This window comes from Dasypus novemcinctus, chromosome 23 (genome assembly GCF_030445035.2).
Source record: "Dasypus novemcinctus isolate mDasNov1 chromosome 23, mDasNov1.1.hap2, whole genome shotgun sequence".
Taxonomy (NCBI): Eukaryota; Metazoa; Chordata; class Mammalia; order Cingulata; family Dasypodidae; genus Dasypus; species Dasypus novemcinctus.
In genome coordinates this window covers 15,289,741-15,311,368 of record NC_080695.1, presented here as the reverse complement: position 1 = coordinate 15,311,368, position 21,628 = coordinate 15,289,741, and the positions used below count along the sequence as shown (strand labels likewise).

Sequence of the window (21,628 nt, the reverse complement as noted above, 5' to 3'; positions counted from 1 at the left end):
AAATGTTTGTCGAGTGAATAATGTGAAACTTCTACTTGACCTCTGGAGGGCGGTGGGGCGGGTGAAGCAGGATTAGGGGGCCTTCTTTTACCACCGAATTACCTGCCTGCCCGAAGCCCTCCTCGCCGCATCCCGAGGGCGGTCAGACCCCGCCCGTCTCCTCCACCCTGGGGGTCACCCGGATTCCGGGGCCTCTCAGGCCACGCCCCTTCCCTTCCGCTTCCGGTCTTCCGCCAGTCACCCCGCCCCGCGCCCCGGTTCTGGCCCCGCCGGGCCTCGGTTCCGGGTTCGTTGCCCGGGTGCCCGGACCGGGCTGGGCTCTTGGGCCGCCCCGGTCGCGCGCAGCACCCCGCGGGCGTCGGGACTCCCCGGACCCACCCGGCGGGCCCCCTGGTCCTCCGCGGGCCCCGCCGGGACTGTCTCCGGTCCCGGCCCACCTCGCCCCCCGCCCGGTGCCCGGTGCCCGGTGCCCGGCCCGCGCCGCCCCATGGAGTCCCAGTGCGACTACTCGATGTACTTCCCGGCCGTGCCGCTGCCGCCGCGCGCGGAGCTGGCGGGGGACCCGGGCCGGTACCGGGCGCTGCCCCGGCGGAACCATCTCTACCTGGGGGAGACCGTCCGCTTCCTGCTGGTGCTGCGCTGCCGGGGCGGCGCGGGACCTGGCGCCGGGGGCGGCCCGGGCTTGGGCTCCCGGGGGGCCTGGGCAGAACTGGCAGCCGCCCTGGCCGCCTTGGCCTCGGTCAGCGCCGGGGGCGGGGCGCCCGGGGGCGGGGGCACCGGCGAGCTGGATCCCGGCCCCCCGGGGGGCGGGGATCCTGGGGGTGGGGGGTTGTTCCGAGGCTGCAGCCCCCTCCTCACCCACGGCCCGAGCCCTGCTACCTCAGGGGGAACGACCATGGTGAGGAGCTTGGGGTGACGCCACAGGCCGGAGGGGCGGGATGCTGGGCTCCCAAGACGCGGGAGCCGGGGGCTGGGGGCCGAAGCGGGAGGCCGGTGATGGATGAGGGGTGGGAGCGCAAGCGGAGCCCTACACTGCAGGGACCTGAGGTAGGCTGCCCCTGTGACCCCCTCCTGACCTCTTCACCCCTTTCCCAGCTGCCTGTGGAGGAACCAATCGTGTCCACAGATGAGGTCATCTTCCCACTCACTGTTTCACTGGATAGGCTGCCCCCAGGGACACCTAAGGCCAAGGTAAGGCTGGCACGGGGTGGAGCTGTCGTCCTCATTCATTCTCCCTTTCTAAGGATGCCTGGCTGTCTCTCCTCTTGACTGTGGTCCCGTGTCCCGTGCCCAGATTGTAGTGACCGTATGGAAGCGGGAGGTTGAGGCACCAGAGGTCAGAGATCAAGGCTACCTGCGCTTGCTGCAGACCCGATCTCCTGGGGAGACCTTCCGGGGCGAGCAGAGCGCTTTCAAGGCCCAAGGTGGGGAGGAGAATGCAGGGGGGAAAGGCTAGAGAGTCTGGAATTTGGGGGACAGATTGGAGGGGTAATATTGGAAGGTGCTTGATCAGGGCAGAAGAGAAAGATCAGTGGGGGGGGGGGGGCTGCCGTGTGCCCAGGCCCTGTGAGCCCTGTGCGTGCTCCAGGCCCTCATTCCTGCCCTCTGCCCCCTGCAGTGAGCACCCTGCTGACTCTGCTGCCCCCTCCGGTTCTGAAATGCCGGCAGTTCACTGTGGCTGGAAAACACTTGACTGTCCTCAAGGGTGAGCAGAATGGCCAGTGCAGTTTTTGGGTAACAACAAGGGAACTGATGGGTGGCAGTGACTCTGGGCAGGCTGGGGGGAAGAGGGCCGTGGTGGGGGCTCCCAGGCCCTCTGAGCTGAGCGGGTTACTTCTGACAGTGCTGAACAGCTCCTCCCAGGAGGAAATCTCCATCTGGGATATCCGCATCCTCCCAAACTTCAATGCGAGTTATCTGCCTGTCATGCCTGATGGCTCCGTGCTGCTGGTGGACAATGTCTGGTGAGGTCCTGGAGAGGGACGGGGCAGGGGCCGAGAGCTCTGGCACGGGGAGCTCATGCTCTGTCGCCCTCTCTGAACTAGTCACCAGTCAGGGGAGGTCTCCATGGGCTCCTTCTGCCGGCTCCCTGGTACCTCTGGCTGCTTCCCTTGCCCACTCAGTGCCCTGGAGGAACACAACTTCCTGTTTCAGCTGCGAGGAGGTGAACAGCCCCCTCCAGGGGCCAAGGAGGTGAGGACAAGGGGCTGATGTGTTCTAGGAGAAAGGATATCAAAAAGCAGTGGGAGGGAAGTGGACTTGGCCCAATGGATAGGGTGTCCACTTAACACATGGGAGGTCCGCGGTTCAAACCCTGGGCCTCCTTGACCCGTGTGGAGCTGGCCATGCACAGTGCTGATGCGCATAAGGAGTGCCCTGCCACACAGGGGTGTCTCCCGCATAGGGGAGCCCCTTGCGTAGGGGAGCCCCATGCACAAGGAGTGCGCCCCATAAGGAGAGCTGCTCAGCGCGCGAAAGAAAGTGCAGCCTGCCCAGGAATGGTGCACATGGAGAACTGATAAAACAAGATGACGCAACAAAAAGAAACACAGGTTCCTGGTGCCGCTGATAAGGATGGAAGCTGTCACAGAGAAACACACAGGGAATGGACACAGAGAACAGACAACTGGGGGTGGGGAGGGGAGAGAAATAATTTTTTTTAAAAAGCAGTGGGAAGGAAAGACCAGGGGCTTGAGGGCTCACGACAGGAGGGACCTCTAGTTTCTAGTTTCTCTCTGTGTTTCCTTGTCCCTCCTGCAGGGCCTTGAAGTTCCCCTGATTGCTGTGGTGCAGTGGTCCACCCCGAAGCTGCCCTTCACCCAGAGCATCTACACCCACTACCGGTGAGCGTGTGGGTTCGGCCCCGCCCCCATCCCATGCCATCCACCTCTGTGGCCTGACACACATCCTGCTTCCCTCTCGCCCTGCTCCTAGCCTACCCAGCATCCGCCTGGACCGCCCGTGCTTTGTGATGACTGCCTCTTGTGAGTCTCCTGTTCGGACCTACGAGCGTTTCACTGTCACCTACACGCTGCTCAACAACCTTCAGGACTTCCTCGCTGTGAGGCTTGTGTGGACCCCGGAGCACGCACAGGCTGGTGGGTCTGCTCCCAGGTGCCGGCACCCCGAATCCCAGGGGACGGAAGGGGAGAGAAGTCACGGAGGTGCTGCCGGCCCCACCCCCAGTGGGGGACTTCTGGAGGGCCGCATCAGCTCTGCACCTGGGCGGTCTCCTCAGTATCACAGAGGGCGAGTTCAGAGGCAGTGGGGCAGATTTTAAGGGCACAGACACCGGAGCTGGGCTCCCTTGTATGCTTGATTTCTACCTCTCCCATTTCCTAGCTGTGTGACTTGGGTAAGCCACTTAACTTGTGGGGTCTCAGGTTCCTCATCTCTAAAATAAGGGAAATAATACCTCATGGGGTTGTTACGAGGATTTTTTTTTTTTAAGATTTAGATTTTTAAGATCTGTCCCCTCCCCCCCACCCCAGTTGTCATTCTCTGTGTCTATTTGCTGCGTCTTTGTCCGCTTCTGTTGTTGTCAGCGACATGGGAATCTGTGTTTCTTTTCATTGCGTCATCTTGCTGTGTCAGCTCTCCGTGTGTGCAGCACCATTCCTGGGCAGGCTGCACTTTCTTTCCCGCTGGGCAGCTCTCATTATGGGGCGCACTCCTTGCACATGGAGCTCCTCTATGCAGGGGACACCCCTGCGTGGCCCCTGCGTGGCACGGCACTCCTTGCACGCATCAGCACTGCGCATGGGCCAGCTCCACACGGGTCAAGGAGGCCTGGGGTTTGAACCGCAGACCTCTCATGTGGTAGACGGACGCCCTAACCACTGGGCCAAGTCCACCACCTGTTACAAGGATTAATGGAGTTCATATATGTGAAACAGACCTCAGCCCCCAATATTAGCTATTATCTATAAAACATGAGAAAAGATAACATTCACTCAGTTTATTCCACAGGGGGGTTTTGAGGATCAGATGAGACTGTGCTCATGGAGGCACTGTGTGAACAGCGCCACCGCTGTACAGATGTGCTGTTTCTGTCCCCCAGGAAAGCAGCTGTGTGAGGAGGAACGCCGGGCCATGCAGGCCGCCCTGGACTCCGTTGTCTGCCACACGCCCCTCAACAACCTCGGCTTCTCCCGGAAGGGCAGCGCACTCACCTTCAGTGTGGCCTTCCAGGCTCTAAGGACAGGGCTCTTCGAGGTGGGCCGGGGGGTCTGTGTGGCAGGTGATGCAGAATGTTGGGGTGTGAGGAATCAGAGACCCTAACGTCTGTGGATGAAACACGATGGGTGGCACTACTAAGCTGGGCAGAAGGAACGTGGGACTTAGATCCCACACGGGCCTGACAAGGGGAGAGACGATGTGTATGGGGGTCTGGGCCCTCAGTGCCGAGATGGAACGCTGGTCTGTGTCTGCCCACCCCCAGCTGAGCCAGCACATGAAACTGAAGCTGCAGTTCACTGCCAGCGTGTCCCACCCTCCGCCCGAGGCCCGGCCCCTCTCTCGCAAGAGCAGCCCCAGCAGCCCTGCCGTGCGGGACTTGGTGGAGAGGCACCAGGCCAGCCTGGGCCGCTCTCAGTCCTTCTCCCACCAGCAGCCCTCCCGCAGCCACCTCATGAGGTACGGACCATGGGGACGGGTGGCACAGGGGCTTGGGTCGAGGCTGGAACTAGCGGGGGAGCAGGGAGGGGTGCCTGGTGTCTGAGCAAGCCCCCCTCTGCCTTCTCCAGATCGGGCAGCGTGATGGAGCGCAGGGCCATCACGCCCCCTGTGGCCTCTCCAGTCGGCCGCCCCCTCTACCTGCCCCCAGACAAGGCCGTGCTCTCTCTGGACAAGATTGCCAAGCGCGAGTGCAAGGTCCTGGTGGTGGAGCCCGTCAAGTAGCGCCACGCCGGCTCTCCTCCCTCTTACACTCCCAGAAACCCGAAGAGCCCCGGAGGGGGTCCTCGCTCCCAGGCTGCTGCCTCCCACTGTGGATGAAGGGTTCCGGCAAAGCCGCCTGTCTGTGTCTGCTGATGAGGGACGAGGGAAGCAGCTATGAAGTGGGTGGGCACGGGCGCCGCGCGAAGCCTACAGTATTCCCCCGAGGCGCTGTGGGGGGGCTGGCCCCACCCCAAGCCAGGGCCCGGCTCCACGAGCCCCTTGCGTCGCCCCTTCCCCGGTTCTGAGTTTACAGTGTTCTCATTCCTGTTGAGTTGCCTTCTTCCCACCTGACACTCCCACCCACCCGCAGGCTGAGATTCGAGGGTGGAGATGATAAAGTGGCCCCAAGCAAGACACTCCTGCCTCGGGGGCCAGGCCCCTTCTGGCCCCGTTTACTTTGACAGCCTGAAGCACTTTAAGTTTTTTTTTTTTTTTTTTGGTCTCTACCTGTAACTTATTCTCCCACTCCGGCTTCCAACTGAAATAAGACTATTAAACACCTGCCCAGGAGGGAGAAGGACGTCTGCCGTTTGTGTGTTGGTGGAGGGAGCCGAGACCAGCAGGGGCAGCGGCTCCGCACCACCCTTCGGCCCGCGGACCGAGGAGCCGCCTCAGCTCCCCTCCCACCCATTTCTTCCTGACTTCTGCCCCACTCCTCCGGACTGAGACACACAACTTTCTCCCTAGAAAGTGGAAGACAGACGTGGGGTTGAAGCGCCCCCCACCCCTGACAGACACACAGCCCCAGACCTGGGAACATCCGGTTCGTGTTTATTAGGAGGGAGAGGGGCACAGGGAGGGCACCCGGCCCTTGGCGTCGTGCAGTTCCCAAGCTTTGGCCCTTCCCGGGGCTGGGGAATTGGGCACGCAGAGGATCTAGTCTGGCAGCAAGCTAAGAAGGAGGTGGAGACCTTCACGCCTTCCTCCTTCCAGAGGCTCCTGGACCCCCACAGTCGCCTCGACCCTCGCCCTCCGGAGACTCAGACGTCAATGGGCTCCCGGCCTCGGTTCTGTCTCTTCACGACAAACACTCTCTGTCCTGACACAGTCACCAGCAGCGTGTGTTCTCCAAAGACCACTGGAGGAAGACACACCTTCCCCCGGCCCGGAGAGGGAAGGGAGGACACAATTAGTGGGGTGCAGTGACTTCCACTGGTCACACTCAAACTGGCTGGGATCAAAAGCCCAAGGAATTGTACAGTTCAAGGCTTAGAGTGAGGCCACCATTAAATCCCCCGCTTACTCCTCAGCTCTGCTGCATGGGGGAATCCCAAAGGGAAGAAAGGGGCCCAAGGCAGGGATCCCAAGAGGGGATGCTGGAAGGTTGGAAGGGGACAGGTTTTTACCCTCTGAGAAGATGAGCAGCCCTTGGTCCCCCCGAGACAGGCTGAGGCTCACCAGACAGGCGCTTGAAGGGTATGTTCATGCCGTGGTGCAGCCGAAAACCACAAGCCGTGCTGACCAGCTCCGAGATGGCGCTGGCCGCCTGCTCGTCATTCTCTAGATCCCCAGACGACTGCATGCAGATGGAGGATGGCAGAAATTAGGGAGTTGGGAAGGAATTCCACTCATTTTGGCTCTAGCATTTGCAACCTCTCCCCCTCCACTTTACAATATGCTCATTTTGGAAGAACAAAGCCAAAACCTTCCTGTGACGTTACAGTCCCTTGGTGTCATCCTTTTTCTCATCCTTAATCCTGGGTTTCCCCAGGAGCAGCAATTCTCATCAATTTTTTAATGACTATTCTTTCCTAGCCCCTGCAAACTTGATCTCCACATTCTCAAAAATCAATGCCCGCACCCCAAAAATGACCACTGACTTGCTAAGGCTCTACCTCTTCCTTAGTCTTCCCACTTGCCACACTGTCTGTGGAATCAAACACCATCAACCCCTCTTTCCTTGAACCCCACCACTGGGCAGTGACAAGCCAGTGACAGGGCTTCCTCTTTTCTAGTGACTATCTCAACTTCCTCTTCCCGTTAGGTCAATACGGACCTCCCACTAGGTTCAGCACCCTTTGCCTTCTTGCACATTCTGTACCTCAGTTCCCTCGCCTGTGAATTGGGGACAACAGAGTACATACCTCATAGGCTTGTGAGGAATAAAGGAGGTAAAATTGGCAAGATGCTTATAACAGCTCCTAGTAAACTATATTAAATTGCTACTGTCTCTCTCCCTGCCTTGGGCTCCACCCATAACTGAGGAAGGCATTGTGCAAGAGGTGTAATGGATGTCAACACTGCACTACAAGAGGTGCTAAAGACCACCCTTATCCACGAGGAATCAGCCAAGCTGCCAAAGCCTGGACAAGTGCCAGGACTATCTGTGTGCTTGCATCCAACTGTGATGAACCTATGTATGTCAGGCTGGTGCACTGTACCAAATTAACCTACTTAAGGCTGAGGACAACAAGAAACTAGAGAATGGGTAGGCCCCTGTGAAACTGAGAGAGGAGAGGGGGAAACCCTGCAAAGTGGTTGGTTGAGTTGTGCAGTTGTTAAGGACTATGACAATCTCAGGCCAAGGATGTCAATGAAGAATACTTCAAATGCAAGAAATAAAAAACTTTGCTCTCAAAAAGAAACACCAAACTTATCATTCTATTTCAGACTCAATGTCTAAAGTCAAGCCATCAAAACTCCCCTTACCCCCTACCCTCCTGCCAACTGTCTTTCTTGATTTCCTGTTTGTCAAGGCATAATTATTCATCTAGTCTACTTAGTTCAAAGACTTGCTGGTGGAGAAGTATATCTTCTTCCATTCTCTACATCCTGTCATCACCATTTCCATTAAAGTCTCATCTCTCCTTGCTCCTTCTTGGTGCCACCAGCCCAGTCTCATTCCTGGATTATTGCCCAGCCTTCTGGCCTTCTAAACTCTGCCCCCTCCAGTCCATCTTCACACTGCTAATTGCTAACAGATCAGTCTTGCCAAGCCATATCATCAGGTCAGGTTTATGTTCAAAAAACTTCAAAAGCTCCTTATTATCTTCAAGATTCAATCCAAATGTGTGAAGATGGCCTTAAAAAAACAATCTTTTCTTTTCTTTACAATAGCTTCACTTCCCTCCAACCATTTGAAATCTTTTCTAAAGAAAACCACCCATTCAGACAGGTTGGTGACATGCTCCTACAAATACCTCTACTTCCCAGCCCCAAGTACTCTCCTTCCTTTCTGCTTGTCCACAACAACCCATCATCCGAGAAAGTTTCCTAACCATAACACAAGGTATAACATAACACAGACGGCTGGTCCCTTCCTTTTCTGGACTCCTTCAGTACTCTTTACCACTCACATACCTTTCAACTTTTAACCTTTTAAGCCTTGTCTTTTCAGATGGAAAACATCTAGAAAGCTCACACTCTTTTGTAGTATAGAAAAACAGTCCCTTCAATAAATACCAAATGAAGACATACTCAAGATCAACCCAGGTCATATCAGTTATAAACAAGCCTGTAACTAATTGTGTGTGACTTTAGTAGTTAGTTAACCTCTCTTACCTCTGAAAAGCTAGAGACTTCAGCTCCCAGATTTATTTAACTACGGAAAGCTTCCTATATGCCGGCCATGATACTAGGTAATGACTGCGAATAGACAAATTAGGCTCAGTGGGCAATGCTGGGATTGCCGGGCCGTGTACATTGGGGGTCCCCATCCCTGTCCCCAGAACGCACCGCCAGCACTGCACCTTCACTCAGCACCAGGTAGCCGAGCTGGTCTGGGATTCGCTCCAGCCCCTGGGTCAGTGCAGAAGTCTGGTGGATGAAGATGCAACCAGTGAGAAGCACGCCAGCAAGACGGCTCTCATACCCTTCACCTACAAACCCAAGCCCCTCTCCTGACGGTCCCGCAGGCCTTCTCTTTCTCCAGCCAGGTCCCTTGGAGACCGTCTTCCCTCCACCTGGCCTTTCCCATCATCCTCTCACTTGCCGTCCTGAGCCTCCGTCTATCCTCACTCTCCCTGCCCCTGGGCTCCCCTGGCCTCCCACGTCCCGCCTGTGAAACCCCAAGAAGCCTTGTGCAGCCCCACTCTCCCCTCCGTCGTACCCTCTCTCCCACCCGCCTCGTGCCCGGCAAGGCACTCCTTCCCTGCCGCCGTACGCCCTCCCCCAGAGCCTTCTTCAGGTCGCTACGTCGCCACCCCCTCCCGTTCCACTCCTTCTCCGTTCCGGGGCGCCCTGGAGGTGAAGGCGGGGGGTAAGCCCAAAGAAGGGGCAACCACTGAGGCCGGGGGACGGTGACGCGAAACCCCCGGCGCGCCCCCTCGCGCATGCGTCCTCACTCACCATCGCAGGCCTTAGGTGCTGGGGGCGCTCGAGACCAGAGAGGTAGCTTCCGGCTCCCGACACGGGTCACGTGCTTCCACCAGGAGGCCTCCTCGGCTCCGGCCGCAGCTCAGCCCCCAGCATGCGGATTGGGGCCTGGACTAATCATCAGACTTAATCTGCCAATGAGGAGCGCCGCTTCCCGGAGGCGCGCGCCGATTGGCTGCATGCTCTCTGGAACGCCCGTCTCCCCGCCCCTCGGCGCTGGAGCTGGAGGAGAAGTGGGCAGGGCCGAAGCGTGCAGGGTAGGGGTGTGGCTGTGTGCCTTCGCGCGCGAAGTGCCGCGGAGGGGCTATCTGAGCTAGACTGGCCACGGATGGGGTCTTGGGCGAATCCCCTTCTGGGGTTCAGACGTCTTTACCCGAAAACGGAAGAGCAGAATGAAGTAGTGTGCACATGAGATCTACTCAAATGCTACTTCTTAAACCTACTCCAGGCACTTGGTCCCCGGGTTTTTCTTTCCGCGGATTCGGTGAGAAACATGGTGAATAGAGCCCTGGGCTCCCCAATGCAGTTGCAGGACTGTATGGTCCCTGCTAGGAAAACTTAGAACCACTTTCTTGGGGTCATATATATATATATATGTATGTATGTATATGTATATATGTATGTATATGTATATATGTATATATATATGTATATATATGCACCACTAAATATATGTAAAAATAGGAAATGTATGTTTTAACTTGAATAACAATTTCTGGACCTGCTGCGATGGTAATAAGGCTAGGCAGTCTTGGTGCGGTCAAATGAAAGGTGATTCTAGAAATAGAATATTAAGTTCTTGTTGGTGAGATTGTGGAGAAACTGGAACACATACATTGCTGGTGGGAATGCTGTAAAATGATGCAGCTGCTGTGGAAAACAGTTTGATGGTTCCTCAGAAAGTTAAACGTAGAATTGCCATATGACCTGGCAGTTCCATTCCTAGAATTGAACTCAGTTCAAGAGAATTGTCATCCACACAAAAACTTGTGTATGTGTGTTCATAGCATCATTATTCATAATAGTCAAAAAGTGGAAACAACACAAATGTCCAACAACTGATGAATAAAGAAATTGTGTTCTAGCCATACAATGGAATAGTATTCACCCATAAAAAATAATGAAGTTCTGATCCATGCTCCAAAATGGATGAACCTTGAAATCATTATGCTAAGGGAAAGATGCCAGACATGAGGACAGATATTGTATGATACACTTACATGAAATGTTCAGAGTAGGCAAATCCGTAGAGGCAAAAATTACGTTAGTAGTTGCCAAGGGCTGGGGGAAAGAGGGAATGGCAAGTGACTGCTAAGAAGTATGGGGTTTCTTTGTGGAGTGATGAAAATGTTCTAGAATTAGATAGTGGTGACAGTTACACAGCCTTGTAAATATACTACAAACCACTGACTCCTACACCTGAAAAGGTTGAATTTTATGATATATGAATTATATATCAATTTTTTAAAAAACATGCACTGTGGCTTGAGGAGAAACAGCTAATTTGAGAAAGCAGGTGCCTTTTTAAAAATGAGGTGGGGAGGCAGTGTAACTCAATGGTTGCGTGCCTGCTTCCCATCTACAAGGCCCTGGGTTCAATCCCTGGTACCTCCTTAAAAAAAAAAAAAAGCAGGTAGGGTATGAATTTTAATTAATTAATTTGTTTGTTTGTTTATTTATTGCACCACGTGGATAACTCTGTAGTTCATCCTCTCCCCCAGTACATTCAGTGGGTTATGGCAGGATATATAAAGTCCAGCATCTGACCCTGCAATATCATTTAGGACAACTCCAAAGTCCCAAAAATGCCCCTTCATCACATCTCTTCTTCCCACTCCCTGCCCTTAGCAACTATTGTGGCCACTTTCTCCCCGTCAATGATACAATTTCTTCTATTAGTAGTCACAAAAGTTTTAGAGTAGGACATCAGTAAGTCTACTCTAATCCATATTTTATTCCTCCATTCTGTGGGCCCTGGGATGGTGGTGTCCACTCCATCTCTATATCAAGAGGGGGCTTAGATTTCACATGGATGATAGATGCAATTCTCCTGCTTGCAGTTATAGGCACTCTCAGTTCCCTGGTGTGGTGATTGATCATCGTCACCTCCCTTTTAGCTGACCTGCGTAAGTCCAACGAGCCAGAGAGTAGGAGTTGCAACTCTGCTGAGGCTGAGGGCCCAGCTGGCACATGGACAGTCCAGAGATTCAAGTCTCCTGAGTATAAACCAATGCTAGCACCAACCAAAGGTTCATTAAAAGTGACAGAAGAGTCAGGAAGCGGACTTGGCCCAACGGATAGGGCTTCTGCCTACGACATGGGAGTTCCAAGGTTCAAACCCAGGATCTCCTGACCTGTGTGATGAACTGGCCCACGTGCAGTGCTGATGTGCACAAGGAGTGCTGTGCCACACAAGGGTGTTCCTTGCATAGGGGAGCCCCATGCACAAGGAGTGCACCCCGCAAGGAGAGCCACCCAGTGCAAAAAAACCGCAGCCTGCCCAGGAATGGTGCTACACACACAAAGAGCTGATGCAGCAAGATGACACAACAAAAAAGAGACACGGATTCCAGGTGCCACTGACAAGAATAGAAGCGGACACAAGAACACACAGCGAATGGACACAGAGAGCAGACAACTGGGGGTGGGGGAAAGGGGGAGATAAACAAATTTCTTAAAAAATCTTAAAAAAAAAGTGACAGAAGAGGCATGTGTAGAAAGGTTACATCTGAGTCCAACTCCATCACACTTGAGGACACAGATTCCAAAGTAGGGCCCACTGACATGGTACTGAGCTCCAGAGCTATCTGCCATGACCCTTTCCCTGTGGGTCTCCATAGCCCTCAGGAGAACCAGTACCTGGGGTTGTATCCACTTTGGCTGTTTCTGGAGTCCTCCTGAGGAGTGCATAAGTGTGACCCCTCTGATGACCTCCTGACTCATTTTTGAAGACTCTTAGCCATATAAACTCATTTGACTTTGCCATTTCCCCCTTTTATTCAAGGTCAAATAGCAGTTTTTAACACATGATCCTACATGTGAACTTAGATATTCTGCTGGTCTGAGTTGACCCTTTTATTCAAGGTCTTTTTCTATCTATATCACCTGCTGGTGCTTGCTACTAATCCCTCTGTACAAGGGAGGCTCATCCCTGGGAGTCATGTCCCACGATGGGGGGAATGTAATGCATTTACATGCTGAATTTAAATTTATAACATAAATTTTAAATTAGAAGACAATGTAGAGGGAGAAAGTTCTGTGGATGTGCTTAATTTGCAAGTCCTTCCCTGGCCTGAGATGTTGCTGACAGTTTGTAATACCATTTTCTTGGTATTTGCGGTTCACTGTTCACACACTCCCTCTCCCTGTCATGAATGACTCTGTAACAGCACCTCTATTTTGCAGGTGAGGAAGTGGAGTCAGAGAGGTAGAGCCTTCCTTGTGGATACACAGCAGGTGGGTGGCAGAGCCAGGTTCCAGTTGACATTTTCTGATGCTGAGGCCTAAGGCTTTTTCCATTGTTTTTGCTCCATTTATTTCTTGTAAAGACTCTACTAGAAAAGAAAATTACAGACCAATCTATCTAATGAACATAGATGCAAAAATTCTCAACAAAATTTTTGTAAATTGAATCCAACAGCCTATCAAAAGACTTATACATTATGACCAAGTGGAATTTATTCCTGGTATGCAAGGCTGGTTTAGCATAAGAAAATCAACCAATGTAATACACTGCATTAATAAACTGAAGGTAAAAAAACATGATCATCTCAATCAACACAGAAAAGGCATTTGACAAAATCCAGCATCCTTTTTTGATGAAAACACTTCAAAAGATAGGAATAGAAGGAAAATTCCTCTTAATATGATAAAAGTCACCTATGAATAAACCATAGCCAACATCATACTTAATGCAGAAATGTTGAAAGCTTTCCCTCTAAGACCAGGAACAAGACAAGGATATCCACTGTCACAGTTGTTATTTAATATTGTACTAGAAGTTCTAGCTAGGGCAATTAGACAAGAAAAAAACTTAAAGGCATCCAAATAGGAAAAGAGGAAGTAAAACTCTTACTGGGGAAGCAGATTTGGCTCAACTGATACCTCATCCACCTGCCACACGGGAAGTCTAGGGTTCAAACCCAGGGCCTCCTGACCCGTGTGCTGAGCTGGCCCGTGTGCAGTGCTGATGCGTGCAAGGAGTGCCATGCCACACAGGGGTCCCCTGCGTAGGGGAGCCCCACGCATAAGGAGTGCACATAAGGAGAGCCACCCCGTGTGAAAAAAGCGCAGCCTACCCAGGAGTGGCACCGCACACATGGAGAGCTGATGTAGCAAGATGACGCAACAAAAAGAGACACCCCTGAGTGGCACAGCACTCCTTGCACACATCAGCACCGCACATGGGCCAGTCACCACATGGGCCAGGAGGCCCTGGGTTTGAACCCTGGACCCTCCAGATGGTAGGTGTATGCTCTATCAGTTGAGCCAAATCCACTTCCCTGCATTCTATATTATTCCACAAAAACAGGCCAATATACCATTAGAAAAATGAGGATAGCAGCTGCCTCTGGGGGAAGGGTGGGACCTGGAAGGGAATTCGAGGAGGACTTCTTGGGCTGGGAATGCCCTGTTTCTTCATGGGATGCTGGCAGTGTGTGTTTGGTTAGTGAAGATTTAGTGGACTTTTCACGTGTGCCCGGACTTTTTCTATATGCATCAATTCTACTTTAATTAAGATTTAAAGAAACAAAGAGTAAGAGCATGTAGAAAGCCAGGTGGTGGCGGCTGTGCTGTTTTCTATCAGGCGGGCTGGACAGACCTCTCTGATGAGGCCAGGGCTAAGCAGAGATCCGGGGCTTCTAGCCAGACAGGCATCTACCTCTCTGGGGCAAGAACGCTCTGGGAACTGCTCTTTTTGTCTTAGATTATGAGTTCCATGAAGATAAGGATCTGCCTCTTCCCAGATGTATTAATCAGCCAATGGGGTGCTGAAGCAAAATACCAGAAATTGTTTGGGTTTTATAAAGGGTGTTTATTTGGGGTAGGAGCTTACAGATACCAGGTCATAAAGCATAAGTGACTTCCCTCGACAGTCTATTTGGAGCAAGACGGCTGCCGACATCTGCGAGGGTTCAGGCTTCCTGGGTTTCTCCCTTCCCAGGGCTTGCTTCTTTCCAGGCTTAGGGTTCCTCTCTTCCCGGGGCTCCAGCTTAAGGCTTCAGCATCAAACTCCAACATCAAAACTCCAACATCAAAAACCCTCCAGCTCTGTCCTTGGCCACGCCTTTTATCTGTGAGTCTCCACCCACCAAGGGGAGGGGACTGAACGCCCTGCTGGCACTGAATCCAGTATCACCTAATATGCCCAGAGGAAAAGATCAGTTTGCAAACATAATCCAATGTTTCTTTTTGGAATTCATCAATAATATCAAACTGCTACACCAGAGTTCAAGGACAAAGAACTTTTCCTCATGGGTGAGAGCTATGCCAGCATCTATATCCCACCCACCCCCACCCCCGCCAGCTGTGCTGGTCCTGCCGGACCTCGGCAGCGACTGGCGGTGGGCAGTGGACTCCCCTCCTAGGAGCAGAATGACAACTGCCTGGTCTGGCTCACCTTCTCCTCTGGCCTCCTGGGGAAGACTCTGATCTTCACTCCAGACCCACTGCTGCTCTCAAACAAGTGTAACTTCTATGATAGCAAAGATCCAGAATGTGTGTCCAGTCTTCAGGAGGTGTCCTTCGTGGTGGCGAACTCTGGCCTCAGCATCTCCCCCATCCGTGCCCACATGCTAGGGCGGGTGGGCGGACCCTGGCCACTTAAGGTGGGAGAAGGACACCATCGTGATGCAGGATTGGGCAACATCTTCACTCCCTGCCACTCAAGCGGGTGTGGCACCAGAACCTAGCCTTCTGGGGCCAGGGTGGGCCTGCACTTCCCCCTGCACCAAGGCCACAGCGGGCCGCCTACCTCAACTGCCCCTACGTGCGGAAGGCCCCCCACCTCCGCGAGCAGCTCCCTGGTGCGGACGCCTTACGGCCGCCTCTGCCACGCCGGGAACTCTCAGCACCTTAGGCTGCTCAGCGCGCAGGGGTGCCGGATTCTGCTCGGCCGTGGCGACGGGGACACGGCTGCGGTTTCGTGGGGGGCTGAGTGGTTTGTTAATTCCCTCAACCAGAAGGTGGGGGTGGCGCCCACCTGGTGGGTGGACCACGGGGCGCGCAGCAGGGTGCTGGCTTCGTGACGGAGGTCTCCCACACTGCCCTTCCCACCAGCAAGGGCGCCCGACACCTGCCCCCACCGACAAGCCCCCGGCGGCCCTCACCGAGTTCTGCCGCTTCCTGAGCGAGGAGCCGTGTGATGAGCGTGGCGACCTGTCCCCCCCAGCCCGACCCGGCCGCTCCCAGCCTTCTCAGCCTCTCCTGCCAGGGCCTTGCTTTACACGTCACGGTCCCTGCCTCCGCGCCCTCCCGCAGCCCTGGGCCCTCGCAGACAGCCTAGGGGTGAGTTACCACTTCAGTCCTGCCACAGATCTTGCCCGGGGTGGGGCCCGGCCCCCGACCCTGCCCCCGACCCGGCCTAAGGAATGCCCTGCTTGATGCACTGATCCTACCAGGAACCCAGCCTGGCTCTGGATGGCCCATGCGGCGTCGGGTGGGCAGACTGATTGATGGATTGGGTGTGATTATGGAATTAAACTGGGCACAGCTTTTAAAAAATCATCTGTGGAATGTCTCATGATGATGGAGGAGAATGTTGCTATGGAGGGGAGTAGTGGGGTGAGGGGGGTGGGGGGTATATGGGGACCTAATATTTTTTTAATGTAATATTAAAAAATGAATAAAGACAAAAAAATAAAATAAAAATTAAAAAATCATCTGTGATTTTTACTAAGGTCAGTGGTTTAGCTGCTTATTGTGTAAGTTCTGGTAAGTTGAATTTTCCATAACTGCCCATTCATCTAAATTTTCAAAATTGAGGTGTAAAATTGTGCCTAACACTCTATTGTGATTTTTTTTTAATTAATTAATTTACTTACATCTCCCCCACCTTGTTGTTTTGCACTCTGTGTCTTCTGTCTGTGTGTTCTTCATTGTCTGCTTGTTTTCTCTTTAGGTGGCACGGGGAACCCATCCTGGAGGCACGCAGTCTCTTGTGCCACCTCAGCTCCCTGGTCTGCTGCGTCTCTTATTGTCTCTCCTCTGTGTCTCTTTTTATTTTATTTATTTATTTATTTTTAAAGATTTATTTCTCTCCCCTCCCCGCCCCATGCCTGTTGTCCTCTCTCTGTGTCCATTCACCGTGTGTTCTTCTGTGTCTGCTTGCAATTCTCGGCGGCACTGGGAATCTGTGTCTCTTTCTGTTGTGTCATCTTGCTGTGTCAACTCTCCGTGTGTGCGCTGCCACTCCTGGGCGGGCTGCACTTTTTTCACGCGGGGCAACTCTCCTTGCAGGGTGCGCTCCTTGCACATAGGGCTCCCCTACGCGGGTGACACCCCTGCGTGGCACAGCACTTCTAGCAAGCGTCAGCTCTGCACATGGGCCAGCTCACCACATGGGCCAGAAGTCCCTGGCTTTGAACCCTGGACCTCCCATGTGATAGGCAGACACTCTATCAGTTGAGCCACATCCACTTCCCTGTGTCTCTTTTTATTGTGTCATCTTGCTGTGCCAGCTCTCCACACGGGCCACTACTCCATGTGGGTCAGCTGGTTGCATGGGCCAGCTTGTTTTTCACTAGGAGGCCCCGGGAATCAAATCTGGACCTCCTATATGGTAGGCAGGAGCCCAATTGCTTGAGTCACATCTGCTTCCCCATTGTGATCTTTTAAATATGTGAAGGAACTGCAGTTATTGTCCCTTTTTTCATCCTGTTATTGGTTATTTGTGCTGCTTTTTTCTTTTTTTTTTTTTTTAACCATCTCACTAAGGCAAGGGTTCTTAAACAGGTCCATGAGCTTGACTTGACATTCAAAAAAATATTATTCTTGTGGGGGCATGTTGGTGCAGGTGTGATATATTTATTAAATAATACACTGTATAGTGTGGACTTAGTAAGGGGTCTGTGGTTTTCACCTGACTGGCAAAGGGGTCCATGGAATAAAAAAGGTCAAGAACCCCTGAACTAAGGTTTATCAATTTTATTTATCGGTCTTTTCAAAGAACCAACTTTGGATTTATTGATCCTCCCTATTATACATTTGTTTTCTAGTTACTGTTTGTTTGTTTTTTAATTCCTTGCCCTCACCCTGGAGATGGTTTCCTCATCTGTCTGCTCATCTTTCCGGAGGCTTTCATGTCGGAAGCGAATGACCAACTGCTTGAGCCACTTCTGTTCCCTGCTAGTTGCATCATCTGCTAGTGTCATCATCTGCTCGTTGTGTTATCTGCTGGTTGCATCATCTACTTGTTGAGGCATCTGCTCATTGTGGCAGTTGTGGCATCTGCTTGTCTTCCTTAGGAGGCACTGGGAACCAAACCCGGGACCTCCTCTGTGGGAGGCAAGTGCCCAACTGCTTGACCCACTTCTGCTTCCTGCTTGTTGCAGCATTTCCTCATTGCAGCATCTGCTTGTTGCAGCACCTGCTTGTCTTCTTTAAGAGGCACAAGGAACTGAACCCAGGAACTCCCATGTGGGAAACAGGCACCTAAGTTGCTAGAGCCACATCTGCTTCCTCTAGTCATTGTTTTTTGCTCTTGGTTTTACTTATGATTTCCGATTTTCCTCTGTGGGCTTAATTTACTGATTTTATTTCTAATTTCTTGAGAAGAATGTTTCGGTAATTGATATTAAGCCCTTCTTTTTTATTATATGCATTTAAAGTAACTAGAAAACAAATGTGTATTTGTTATACATTTTCTTCTAAGCACAGCTCTAGCCACAGTTCATGCATTTTCCATCCTTTTGTCTATCTGCACTCCATTCTGCAATTTACAAATTCTATTTTCCAGTTAGCAAATTCTTTTCCCAACTGCCTGTAATTTTTTGTTATTGTTCAGGTTATTGGATTTTTTACCACTAGAATTTCCAGCTAGGTCTTTTTTACAGTTTTCTGTTTTCTGCCAAAGTTCTCGCTCTTGTCTTGCATTTAGGTCTGTGCCTAGTGTGTTAGCTTACATTAGTTTGCTAAGGCTGCTATGACAAATACCATACACAGGATTGGCTTAAACAATAAGAATGGTTTTGGAGGCTGAAGTCCAACACCAGGGAACTGGCGGGGCTTGCTTTTTCCCAGTCTTTGCATTCTGGTGATAATAATCTTCTGTCACGTGGCAATCTCTCTCTCTCTCTCTCTCCCTCTCTGGCTTCCAATTCTGGCTTCTATTGACTGATTGCTTCCAAATTTCCTTTGCTTGTAAGGACTCCAGTCATCTGGATTAAGGCCCACCCTGATTCAATTTGGACTCATCCAAATAGGATCTTCAAAGATCCTATTCACAAATGAGTCCCCACCTTACCTAATAACAGCATCTTCAAAATTCTTATTTACAAATGAGTTCATGCCCACAGGAATGTCTTTTGTGGGGGACATGATTCAATCCCCTGCATGTATTAAATTGGATATTATTCTCTTATTTTGTGGTAATATTAAAGCTGATCATAAACATGTGTTATTACATATTAGGATAACTAGTGAGGGAAAAGTTTATGCCTAGCATGTTTGAAATACAGAAAAACTTCTTAGTGTTTCTGCAAAATAAGAAACAAGTTTGATACCAACTCTTTAGAGCTATGAACTGTATTACCGGTTTTGTTTATTTATTTTTTGTATTTTTAGTTATGTTAATAATCCCATACAAGGAAGGAAAACAATATATTTTTCAATGGCACATGAATATCCAAAGGCGTTAAACACAAAAGAAACTAAGGAAACGGAAATCTATTTCTTTTGTCAACACCTAATTTAAATTTAACTACTACTTGCAGGGTACATGGTTAGAACTGGCTACTAGAGAAAGATTGGGGGTGAATTTTGAAAACATACCTCATTTTGTATAAAAATTAAAAATTAATATCTTATGTCTCCTGAAAAGCTTTAAAAAACTTCCTCCTTTCCATCAACAAGCCTCTCAGAGACTGATTTGTCTATGTTTTAGTTTTCTAAAGGCTGCCAATGCCATATACCAGAAGTGTGTTGGCTTTTACAATGGGAATTTTATTTGGGGTAAATCTTGTAGTTCTGAGACCATGAAATATCCAAGTCAAGGCACTATCAGAGATGCTTTCTCACCAAAGTCAGCTACTGATGATCCTGGTGTCCTGCCGCATGGCAAGGCAAGATGTCAGCCGATCTCTGCCAAGGTTGCTGCCTTCCCCCTCCAAGCTCACCATCTTCCAGAGCTCAGCTGTGGGCCATCAGGCATAGCTCCTTGAGCCTCTTAGGGCTTCTCTGTCTTTCTACAGCTGTAGGCAAACCTGGAGTCCTCTCTCTCACGTGGTAGGGTCAAAATGACAGAGCTCCCTTTCTCTGTGTCTCTTTTTTATCTCTGTGTGTTCTCAGTTTATATAAGGCACAGCAAGAGGACAGAGACCTAACTTGTGTCATGTTTCACTGTCATGGTCCAATCAAAAACCCTAAAGTAATCTAACTGAAAGTGATCTAATCAAAGGGTCCCTTAATACAATCAAAGGGCCCCACATCCACGGAAAAGATTAGTTTAAGAAAATTATCTGGGAAGCGGATGTGGCTCAACTGATAGAGCATCCACCTACCATATAGGAGGTCCAGGGTTCGGTACCCAGGGCCTCCTGACCCATGTGGTGAGCTGGCCACATGCAGTGCTGCCATGTGCAAGGAGTGCCATGTCACACAGGGGTGCCACCCATGTAGAGGTGCCCCACGCGCAAGGAGTGCACCCCGCAAGGAGAGCCGCCCTGAGCGAAAAAAGCACAGCCTTCCCAGGAGTGGTACCGTGCAGTCACCCCTCGGGCTGAAGTGGGGTTTGCTGGCCTGGCAGGGGAGCGGCCGCGGTAGGCCTAATTCCAAGCCGCTGCCCCCATATTAGGGTGGCTGGTCGGACTCACCGCCACGCCTGAAGGGAGCTCGGCATGGGCGCAGAGTGCCCTCGGGTTTCCCCTTCTCGGCAGCCATGCTTCCGCGGCCGCCCCTCCTCCCGGATGGCACCACACGATGCCTTATGAGGCAACACCCTTCTTCTTCTTTCTCCCTGCGCAGGCGCAGGGCGGAAAATTCCAGTCTGCCCTTTTTCCCCCTTCCTCCCCGCCCCCCCCCCCAGCAGCAGCAACAGCCAGGCGCAAGGCGGGAAACTCAAGTCTGCCCTCTACCCCAGCAACAGCAGCCACCAATCCCTAAACCCTGCCACTTCCCCCAGCAACAGCAACAGCCAATCCCTAACCACCACCCCTCCCCCTTCCAGTACCTCCCACCGACCTTTCTCCCCAGTAACTGCTTGCGGCAGCCAATCAGAACATGGCATAAGCTTCGACCAATCAGCCTTCCCCAGCCCCTATAAAACTGTAGCCACTTCCTCAATAAAATTGGACCTGCGTGTTTACCTCGTCTCCGCGGTAGTTCTTCTGCCGTGCGCCCTCCAGTCCTGAGAGCCCCCGACAAGGGCCTGGCCTCCCTTGTCCCCAGTTTGTCGCCTGCTTCTCCGGGCGACCCCTTCGTCACCGGCTTCGCCGGGCGACCCCGTCAGCCGAACCGCGCAAGCCCTGTGAGACCGACCCCTCGTCTGCTGCCGGACCGACCCCTCGTCTGCTGCCGGACCGACCCCTCGTCCAAAGCTGGACCGACCCCTCGTCCGCAGCCAGACCCCACCGCCGCCGACCGAGCAAGCCGCCGCAGTACCGCACACACACAGAGCTGATGCAGCAAGATGACACAACAAAAAAAGTGACACAGTTTCCCAGTGCTGCCTGACAAGAATGCAAATGGACACAGAAGAACACACAGCGAATGGACACAGAGAGCAGACAACAGAGGGGAAGGGGAGAGAAATAAATAAATCTTTAAAAAAAAAGAAAAGAAAATTCTCTTTCCTGGGATTCACAAAAGAAATTCAAGCCATCACACACTGCCATAGAAATTGTTTACACACACATTATCCCTGGAGTGCCAGCCATCAGTACAACTTAGATTTGAATAAATGAACAAGTAAGAAGGTTATTTGTCACTCTAACCACTAAATATTTATATAGTTCACATTTGCTCAAAGTGTGCACATAGACATTTAATATGGGGAATTACTATTTCATTCATAACTTTTTATCTCTTACTATCAGGCAAAAAGTCATGAGTGTATCAGTGATTCTCTATATTAATTATCAATACAGGAATTTTCAATGACCCATGTGTAGGTTTTTGTAATTCTTTGTTTTTCCCTAGGTTATGCTTGTTCTGATTATAT

General features: G+C 51.7%; 2 protein-coding genes across 3 annotated transcripts; one reads left to right on the top strand and one right to left on the bottom strand.

The window, feature by feature from the left end:
- Window positions 1-259: 259 nt before the first annotated feature.
- On the top strand, window positions 260-5,458 carry TRAPPC14 (trafficking protein particle complex subunit 14). Its single transcript, XM_004457177.5, has 11 exons — window positions 260-898; window positions 1,096-1,191; window positions 1,295-1,424; window positions 1,619-1,705; window positions 1,844-1,964; window positions 2,046-2,193; window positions 2,761-2,843; window positions 2,935-3,098; window positions 4,061-4,215; window positions 4,442-4,635; window positions 4,746-5,458. Exons 1-11 carry the CDS (start codon window positions 488-490, stop codon window positions 4,897-4,899), a joined length of 1,743 nt encoding a protein of 580 aa, XP_004457234.1. The 5' UTR covers window positions 260-487; the 3' UTR covers window positions 4,900-5,458.
- Window positions 5,459-5,693: 235 nt separating this feature from the next.
- On the bottom strand, window positions 5,694-9,350 carry LAMTOR4 (late endosomal/lysosomal adaptor, MAPK and MTOR activator 4). Of its 2 annotated transcripts, none has more exons than XM_058285855.2 (4): window positions 9,226-9,350; window positions 8,614-8,694; window positions 6,337-6,454; window positions 5,694-6,032 (listed from the first exon to the last, which is right to left on the bottom strand). In XM_058285855.2, the coding sequence occupies exons 1-4, from the start codon at window positions 9,226-9,228 to the stop codon at window positions 5,926-5,928; spliced, it is 309 nt and encodes a 102-aa protein (XP_058141838.1). In that variant the 5' UTR covers window positions 9,229-9,350; the 3' UTR covers window positions 5,694-5,925. The 2 variants fall into 2 exon arrangements, with proteins under 2 accessions (XP_058141838.1, XP_004457233.1); XM_004457176.4 differs by having other exon boundaries at window positions 5,694-6,016; window positions 9,226-9,349.
- Window positions 9,351-21,628: the final 12,278 nt, after the last annotated feature.

What these genes read in the sequence shown, in the direction of transcription:
- TRAPPC14 (XM_004457177.5), top strand. Translation starts at nt 488, where the DNA reads ATGGAGTCCCAGTGCGACTACTCGATGTACTTCCCGGCCGTGCCGCTG. An exon ending in ACACTTGACTGTCCTCAAGG is followed by an intron (nt 1,706 to 1,843) that starts GTGAGCAGAATG and finishes TACTTCTGACAG; the next exon opens with TGCTGAACAGCTCCTCCCAG. An exon ending in AGCATCTACACCCACTACCG is followed by an intron (nt 2,844 to 2,934) that starts GTGAGCGTGTGG and finishes CCCTGCTCCTAG; the next exon opens with CCTACCCAGCATCCGCCTGG.
- LAMTOR4 (XM_058285855.2), bottom strand. An exon ending in GTGAAGGTGCAGTGCTGGCG is followed by an intron (nt 6,455 to 8,613) that starts GTGCGTTCTGGG and finishes ATCTGCATGCAG; the next exon opens with TCGTCTGGGGATCTAGAGAA. An exon ending in ACCCTTCAAGCGCCTGTCTG is followed by an intron (nt 6,033 to 6,336) that starts GTGAGCCTCAGC and finishes GGCCGGGGGAAG; the next exon opens with GTGTGTCTTCCTCCAGTGGT.